The 9,704-nt window shown below is 35.5% G+C and overlaps 2 protein-coding genes across 2 annotated transcripts; one reads left to right on the forward strand and one right to left on the reverse strand.

Moving 5' to 3' along the window:
* Positions 1-680: 680 nt before the first annotated feature.
* LOC114500770 (olfactory receptor 51V1-like) lies at positions 681-3,195 on the reverse strand. The gene has a single exon (XM_028517550.2). The coding sequence runs from the start codon at positions 2,879-2,881 to the stop codon at positions 1,832-1,834; it is 1,050 nt and encodes a 349-aa protein (XP_028373351.2). The 5' UTR covers positions 2,882-3,195; the 3' UTR covers positions 681-1,831.
* A 3,706-nt stretch (positions 3,196-6,901) lies between these two features.
* On the forward strand, positions 6,902-8,828 carry LOC114498900 (olfactory receptor 51V1-like). Its single transcript, XM_028514908.2, has one exon. It carries the CDS (start codon positions 7,308-7,310, stop codon positions 8,256-8,258), a length of 951 nt encoding a protein of 316 aa, XP_028370709.1. The 5' UTR covers positions 6,902-7,307; the 3' UTR covers positions 8,259-8,828.
* The last annotated feature ends 876 nt before the right edge of the window (positions 8,829-9,704 follow it).

A 9,704-nucleotide genomic window follows, 5' to 3' on the forward strand; every position in this document is an offset into this window, starting at 1 on the left:
ATCTTCTGTTAATTTATATCCATATTAAAAGCACATGGGAGTCTCTGTAGTATCATATACTCTTGGAAATAATGGATCCTCATAATCATATTTTATTTTTTCAGTTGAGTATAAATATAAAATTTATGTGACCTATTTTTTAAACTTTGTGGTTATTTAATTTTAAATGATATTTAACATCTTTTAATTTTTATTAACCATTTAAATTTTTTCTAAGTACTGAAATTTAAATTTTATTTCTTCTTTCTATTGACTTATTTTATATTTTGCCATATTGGTTTGAAAAACACTTTGCTTAAGTAAACTAATTGTTGTTGTGTGTTGAACTGCAAATATTTTAATATTTTGTTAATTACTTTTATGTGTATGTATTTTATTGGGAATTTAGAAAAATGTCAATATGATGTTTATGAACTGGATACCATATAACCCTTAAAGATTGAAAGTTATTTTTATTATAACTCCACTACACCTTTTCTGATTTGAACAAATTTTGAATTTGTAAATAGAAGCAAGGACTCCAAAGTTAGTTGGTAACAAATCCACGTTTTTCCTAAGTAAAGTTCTTTATCTAGTCTTCTATCTCTAGTTATACATTTTCTGATAAAGGTTAGAATTTAAGAGTTATTAACTTGTATATTTATGTATTTATACCAGTATGCTTGTCTCATATCTATCTATGTGCCTGAATATATTTTATATTTATGTCAAAACAGTACTGTTTCTTTAGAATACATGCTATACAATTTGAATCACGAGACTAATAATTCACAGTTTTTAGTATAGAAGAGGAGGAGTGGCTGTAAATGGAAATTAGAATATTTGGAGAAATCCTTTAAGAAAATGAAATGTTTACCAAGTTTGGTCTCAGAAATTCAGGGGCATAGTTCTATAAAGTAATCAAGATTGGCCTAATATAGTAGCATATATGGAATTATTTTTCCTAATCTGGTGATAAGAGTTATGAAGATGATATGTTGCTAGAGATAAAAAGATGGCATCTTCTCCCTCTGAAGATCCTGATGAATGGAAATTCCACAAGGTTTTCAGTAATACTAAGCTTTATTAGTTTCCCAAATGGTTAGTCATCTGACCTCACCTTAATTATTAAATAATACATATATTCTTCAACAGAATAAAATGCCCCTACCAAAATTTTTTTTACTTGTCAATATTTGTCAAATCTAGAAAAGCTAAGAGAAGATTTAATGAAGCACATATATGAAGAATTTATTCTGAATAGTAAAATACATCAATAATTCTAAGACAGGAATTAAGTTTGTGAGGGTTATAGCCATTTATACATATGTAAAATATAGTGATAAAATTTCCTCTGAAGCAAGAAATAGATGTCTGTTGATGAATTAGTGAGAACAGAAGGGTGATGATAATTTGGAATGGCTCTTAAGTGAACTATTAGCTATTCTGAGAATATCATTTAAGGATAGAGACCATTTGTAACTTCTGTGATTATCAAGGCAACTACTCAAATGGTGATAAAATTGTTCCTCTGTTGATGAATATTAACTGTGCTTGGATAATTTTCTTGTAGCTATTTCTTGCAAAATGATTGTTTCTAGACAGAAATGAGAGACATGTGATAAATGACTCTACTCTCAAAACTTCCAACACTATACTTGAATTTAGATACAATGGGTTTTATTTCCATTCATGATATCTATAAATCTTTCAATTAATGGCATATCATATAAAGTCTTAATGTTCAATTACCTTATACATAATTTAAATAAATATCCCTTTCCTCTCCCTGCCCAAAGTTTTCTGCATCTAAACAACTCACTCCTTTTTAATTCAAAGTGTTTTACTTCTTCTACATGGAGAACCATTTCTTAATCCTGCCACGGATCTGTGGGGTCTTCACACTGTAGATGATGGGGTTCACCAGGGGTGGGAAGATAATGTAGATGTTTCCCATGAGAACATGAATCACAGGAGAGAGATGCTTACCGAAACGGTGTACCATAGTCAAGCCGATAACTGGAATATAGAAAACCAGGACAGCAGAGATGTGGGAGACACAGGTCTGCAAGGGCTTCAGCTGCTCCTCTTGAGAAGCAATAGCCAAGACAGAGTGCAGGATCAGAATATAGGATACAAGAATTAATATGGAATCAAGCAAAAGGGTACAAATCACCAGCGCCAAGGCATAGAAACTGTTGAAGCGGATGTCAGAACATGCTAGTCTCAGCAGGTCTTGGTGAAGACAGAAAGAGTGAGAGAGTACATGCAGATGGCAGTAGTGGAAAAACTTTAGGCGGACAATGGGAGCAATGATGAGTATAAAACTCCTAACTAAAATTCCCAGTCCAATTTTGATGACCCTGGCATTGGTTAATATGGATGTGTACCTCAGAGGATTATAGATTGCTGTAAAACGATCAAAAGCCATGGTGAGAAGGACTCCAGACTCTGTGAAAGATAATCCATGAATAAAGTAAATCTGTGCGATGCAGGCATCCAGGCTGACTTCCTGGCTGAGACCCCATAGGATCCCCAGCACCGTGTGCACTGTGGACAGTCCCATGCACAGGTCAGTGAGGGCCAGCATGGCCAGGAAGTAGAACATGGGCTGGTGCAGGCTTGGCTCAGTCCGGATCACATGCAGCACCAGGCAGTTCCCTGAGAGAACCATAGTATAGATGGAGAAGAAGGGGATGGAGAGCCAGGGATATTCCCGTTCCAGACCTGGAAAGCCTGTTAGAAGAAAGATGGAGGAATTGGTGTCATGAGCAGAAAAAGGAGGCATGGATAACTTGAGGTGCTTTTTCTGTGAGTCTGAAATTACATCCATTTGATAGGTAACATTCAAACAACTTATTTTCTCATACAGGAGCAAGGTGAGTAAAAGCACAGAATTCATGTAGCACAGAATTCTTTAGATCATATTAAAAAGTTTCAGTTGCTGTTGTTCACATCCATAATCCAAGAGCATCGCAACACTTAAGAATCTCATGCTATTTCTACCTGGTAGAACATTGAGGGTAGAAAAAAAAGAAAAAAATATCTAAATTATTGGCCTTTTCTCAAGCAATTTTAAACTCTGGAAGGGTTTGATTTCCAAAATGGATATTAATCCTTCAGTGTCATTGTGAAAAGTCACTACCTTCACCTCCACAGGACATTTTCATTCATCCTGTAATTCTGTCTGTCTCTTCTCTCCAGCAATCCCTGGTCCTTGCAAAACCTCAAAGATATGTTGCTTCTCTGTTCCCAACAGAATACATAGTGTCTTTTTAAGTCCTTGCACAAGAAAGAGCCAGAGGGCTGTGATTTATACTATTAGGAAGGAGGCTAAATTGACCTCAGGTCCCCTGGGACATTCTATTTATATTTTAAACAGAATGATGAAAACATCTATGCCTGACTGCAATCTAGAATTATCCAAGGTCAGTGAATTTATTTTATTTAGCAAACATATAGTCCATTTGACATTCTGGACTCTTTAAGCACTCTTCTAGGCATTTTTAAGTTACATGTAATTTAAGCCTCACATCAAGGCTGAGCCATAGGTGCTATACCAGAAGGGAGGTAGAAGAGGATAAAGTGGGGAAAGGGGAGAAGGGTTTTTAAGAACAACTATAAAGGATTTGTGGACAAAACTAAGGGGGGTAGAATCAAGGGAGAGAGGTGGGGATGGCTGGGGGGGAGTAATGTGGGGGTAAGTGAAGGCAACTGTAGTTGAACAACAATAAAACCATTAAAAATAAGTTAGAAAGCAAAAAACAACAACTATGAGACATTTACATGATGGAATACTACTCAGCCATAATGAAGAAGAAAATTTTACCCTTTGCAACAGTATAGATGGACCTGGAGAATGTTATGCTAAGTGAAATAAGCCAGTCAGAAAAGACAAATACCATATGATTTCAGTCATATGTGGAATCTAATAAATAAAACTGAACTAATGAGGAAAATGGCGACAGACTCATAGATGGAGAGCAGGACAACAGCTGGTGAGGTGAGATCAGGTGATGGAGGGATGCAACAAAAAGGAAAAAGGACTCATGGACATGGACAGCAGTGTGGTGATTGCTGGGGAGAAGGAAGTATAAGGGGACTAAATGCTAATGGAAAAAATAAAATGAAGATTAAATTTAAAAAATAATAACTATAAAATAATTCTATAAACATGTTATGTATTCAGTTACTATAATTATTGTTAAATTCCTAAGTGTCTAATTCTGCATAACAGAACCTATGTTTTTCCCCTGCTTTCCAAAAATTTACATTATGCCACTTTGCTTTATGAAAGACTTATATTAGTATGGTAATGGTAATTTTTAGTATAGAAACAACTAACATTATTTAATTACAATGAAAAGACTCATAAAAATAGTCAGAACAATATTAATGCTATTATAGCTATGTAATAAGGAAAATTTCCCAAGTATATATCTCTAGGTCAGTTTATTCCATAGAAATACAATGTCAGTCACTTCTATAGGTCTAAATGTTCTGAATAAAAAGAAACCAGTGACTAGTGTAATATTTTATTAACCTCATATAGTTTTTGTCAGCAACTAGTCAATATAAACATTATTTGAAGAAACATTTTAAATCATTTTTCCACACTATGTTCTTGATTCAATTTGCATTTTCTTTTCTTTTGTATTTTAAAGAATTCTTATGAGTTTATTTGATCCAAACTGACAACAATTTCTGGAAAGCAAATTCTATCATCTATCTATCTATCTATCCATCCATCTCTATAAATATATATAAAAATATACAAAATATATATTTTTATTGTTGTTCAAATAGAATTGTCTCCATTTTCCCAAGACCACTTTTTCCCACCCCACCCACTCCCACCTCCAACCCTCCATCCTTTCCCACTTTGGCTTTGTTTATGGGTCCTTTATACATGTTCCTTGACCACTCTTCCTCTTCTTTCCTCCGTTATCCCCTTCCCCTCTGGTTAGTGTCAGTTTGTTCTTTATTTTAATGTCTTTGGTTATATTTTGCTTGATTGTTTGTTTTGTTGATTAGATTTCACTTATAAGTGAGATCATATGGTATTTGTCCTTAACCACCTGGCTTATTTCACTTAGCATAATGCTCTCCAGTTCCATCTGTGCTGTTGTGAAGGGTAGGAGCTCCTTTCTTTCTGTTGCATAGTATTTCATTGTGTAAATGTACCATAGTTTTTCCATCCACTCAATTACTGGAGGACATTTAGCACTTGGCTATTGTAAATTGTGTTGCTATGAATATTGGGGCACATATGTTCTTTTGAATTGGTGTTTGAGGATGCTTAGGATAAAATCCTAGCAGTGGAATTGCCGGGTCAAAAGGCAGTTCCATTTTTAGTTTTTTGAGGAAACTCCATACTGTTTTCCACAGAATTTGCATCAGTCTGCATTTCCACCAACAGTGTACTAGGATTCCCTTTTCTCCACAACCTCACCAGCACTGATTGTTTGTTGATTTGTCTATGATGGCCATTCTGACTGGTGTAAAGTAGTATCTCATTGTGGATTTAATTTGCATCTCTGATGGCTAGTGATGCTGAGCATCATTTCATATGCCTCTGGGCCCTCTGTATGTCCTGCTTGGAGAAGATTCTGTTCAGGTTCTTTGCCCATGTTTTAATTGGATATTTTGTTTTCCCGGAGTGGAGTTGTGTGAGTTCTCAATTTGCATTTATTATATTTCATGTACTCAATAGCTACTTGTGGCTTATGGCTACCTTTTTAAGTATTGAAATTCTGACCTCAGTCTTTCATCTCTGAAATGGAAGTAATAGCAATTTGTTTTTATTGAAGTGTTTCCCTGCATCTTCATTATTCTAAATGCTTTATTTATATAGTCATCTAATTTAATTTTCAGGACAACCCTATGAAATTGGTAACATATTACCCCCATTTTAGATGAGAAAACTGATATGTGCTTAAGTGTCTTTCCCAATTCTCAAAGGCTTTGAAGAATGGTTTCCATGTCAGGAAGTTGACTCTGTAAGCACATTCTTTATCACTATGCTCTACTGCCTCTGAAAATAAAGATATGATCTTAAAATAATTCTAGCAATTAAATTAAATAACAACAATACTCTAACTCTGAGAATTAAATAATACTAAAATTCCTAGCACACAGTAAATGTAAAAAACCTCAATAGCATTTTTATGAAAACAGAGATTCTAATTTCAAGCAGTTTATGAAGATTATCAACCTTATACAAAACTATATGACTTATACACAGTGTTTTATATTTGCCAGCACATGAACTCTTTGAATATTTAAGCAGGGGATTCAAATAGAGGGGTAAAATGAGACAGAAATGAAGACAAATAAAATGAAATTTTATGTTAATAACAGTAATCTATTTTATATAGGACACACCTGCTGCCCTTCAAATAAAAATTAAAGACCAGTCTGGGAGAAGCCAAGCTACCAGAGGTTTCTGAAACAACCTGTCCAATGCTCATTTTCAAATCCCCTGGGATGAAGGAATTATTTTTATAAACTTGTGCTTGTAAGAACATTGAAAACTTGTTGGAGTGGAAAGTCTGCTTTGCAGGCACTGCCCATGGGGTTTCCCTCATTTTTCCAATGGGGCACAGGTCATTGCATCATTCAACACAGCATCTCCCAGGTTCCAGCATTTACTCCACTGACTACTGCACTCTTGCACCTGCTTAAATCTGCTTTTCTGAGGATCTTAATGCTATGGTGCCCAAAATAAGAGTAATCTCCATTTTCAAAATTGGCAAGAACATCTCTTCCATGAATGACACTTGTGCTTTATTAAGCCCTCAAGCATAGATGTCTGAAAGGAGAATATGGTTAGTAATTGATTTTTTTATAAATTACTTAGTCTTTTATATAATAAGCAAGGCTAGCTAATCTTACACCCCACAATAGTGACTAATTTATTTCACTAGGCTTTAAGTGTGAATAACCTGAATGTGATTTTTTTTCTACTTTGTGTGCTTAAGTCTCATTATTACAACTTCACAAGCCTAATATTTATTTTTTTCTGCTGCCTGTAATAGGAAGCAGTGAGGCAGAATGTGATGATGATGTTGTGATCAGGGACACAGATTCCTCCAATGGGACCAAAGTTCTGATAAACAGGCAGTTTCATATGTAGGCATAAACTAATTTCATCAGTGTTTTGGAACAAATTTAGCTTTTGAAATAAAACACAAGCAAATGTGCTAATCCAATCATTTTAATTATAGCTGTTACTTCAGACTTTATATTAAGGCAGTGGAAAACATATATAAATCTTATACTGCGAGTATATACATTTTGCCTTGAGAGGTTTCTCTCTTTACACACCAATGTCTGTTCGACCTGATTTCAAAGTTAGTAACTCTACCTTTCTTCTTACTGGTTTTCCTGGACTGGAAAGGGACTATCCCTGGCTCTCCATCCCCTTCTCCTGTATCTATGCTATGATAATTTCAGGGAACTGCCTGGTGTTGCATGTGATCTGGACTGAGCCAAGCCTGCACCAGCCCATGTTCTACTTCCTGGCCATGCTGGCCCTCACTGACCTATGCATGGGACTGTCCACAGTGCACACAGTACTGGGTATCCTATGGGGGCTCGGTCAGGAGATTGATTTGGATGCTTGCATTGCACAGACCTTCTTTGTTCATGGTTTATCATGCATGGAATCTGGAGTTCTTCTTGCAATGGCTTTTGATCGCTTTACAGCAATCTGCAATCCTCTGAGATATACATCCATCCTCACCAATACCAGAATCATCAACATTGGTGTGGCTATTCTAGGTAGGAGTTTCCTGTTCATTACTGCTCCCATTGTCCGCCTAAAGTTCTTCCATTACTGCCGCCCCCACATCCTCTCCCACTCTTTCTGCCTGCACCAGGACCTACTCCGTCTGGCTTGCTCTGACATCCGCTTCAACAGCTTCTATGCTTTAGCCCTAGTCATCTGCACTTTGTTTTTGGATTCAGTGCTCATTCTCATCTCCTACATCTTGATTCTGCGTTCTGTCTTGGCTATTGCATCCCAGGAAGAACGGCTCAAGTCCTTGCAGACCTGTGTCTCCCACACCTGTGCTGTCCTAGTTTTCTATATTCCGATTATTGGTCTGACCATGGTGCACCGTTTTGGGAAGCACCTCTCACCTGTGGTCCATGTCCTCATGGGCAACATCTATATCCTTTTTCCACCCCTGATGAACCCCATTATCTACAGTGTCAAGACCCAACAGATTCGTAGCAGAATCCAGAGATGGTTCACTAAACAGAGTACTAGAGGTTAATGTGTTTTAGGGAAAGGATGATGGTATTTGGAAGAGGAGTGACTAATAATGATTTGTAGCAAAAATAATAAATTTATATAAAATTCTTAAAAGGTTAAAGGCATATTTATAGTCATTTTCTAATTTAGTTTTTCAAAGCCAGATAAATAGCCAGAGAAAATGTTACTGATCTTATTTTCTTATTTTAAAGTTAAGTATAGTGTTTACTAAAGTGAATTATATTCCATATGTGCCAGTGAGCACTTACCAAGAAATGATTAAATTTTTATTACCACCCACGCTTTCTGAATTCTAGTTTAGAGTGTGATTTTGTTGCTACATGTAACTGTTATATGTCCACATTTACAATATGTCATAAACAACTGTTACATGTTATTATGCTGTGTCACAGACTGACTCTGTTGAGTCATTCATACCTCTCTACCTTTAAGTAAGCAAAAGTATCCAGAAAGTTCATTCTGTCTCATATAATAGAATGCATTATGTAGGTAGATTAGATATCACAGCTTAATACAGAAGGTTTGGTGAACACGACACTGAGTCAGCTATTACATCTCTACATATCCTACTCCATACGTCTGCATTGTGGTGAATACAGAAGAGTTGTCAATTGATTCTAATCTTGGTATCATAATACAGGGAATTTTAAAGACAGTTTGAGAAACTTCTTCATTTTTAGGAGAGGTTGCTGAAGCACAGAGATATAAAGTAAAACATTAATACCTAAACTGAGGATAGAAATGTGGCTTTGAGATTCTTTTGAACATATTTCTTATTTCTAAGTCTCATCTTCTTCACTGGGAACAACAAGGAATTCAATTCAGTCACTAAATGCAAGTGTGCATTTCCTTGGTCCTTGTTTTTTTTTTAAATATTGATCTCCTCCAAAATTAAAAAAAAAGATATCAGTTTCAAGATACTTTTTTCTCAGTTGAATATTGTCACTTATGCACAGCTATGTACTAGCTATGAATGGGGTAGCAGAGTTATCAGCAGAGCCTAACTGCAGTTAAGCTATGTAGATTGGAAGAAACAAATTATCACACATTTCCACCAATAATTTTCTTAAAAATATAAAAGTATTCAATTTTGAAAATTAATATTTGGTTTGTTACCTTTTAGTTTGTCTTTTAGTGTTTTTTAATAGAAAACTAATAGTTTTTATTTTTAATTAAAAGACCCCAAGTTTATATTTGTGACCCTTATCTTTCCAAACTTGCCATTCATCCCCCATACTCTGCCTTTGCTGGTTTACTTTCCCTGGATTAGTTTCTTTCTTTTGAGCTTCCTATGATGGTACTTCTTTATTTTAGAATGGCTTCTTCTTTCATCAGTTCTCTTTCCCTATAGCCCATTTCCTAGAGACCCTGCTTGCAAATCATTGGTACCTGCTCTAGTTACAGTGGAGAATTTTGCAATGTATTCCTCCTCTTTCTTAGGGAGGGC

Source organism: Phyllostomus discolor, chromosome 6 (assembly GCF_004126475.2).
Source record: "Phyllostomus discolor isolate MPI-MPIP mPhyDis1 chromosome 6, mPhyDis1.pri.v3, whole genome shotgun sequence".
Lineage (NCBI taxonomy): Eukaryota > Metazoa > Chordata > Mammalia > Chiroptera > Phyllostomidae > Phyllostomus > Phyllostomus discolor.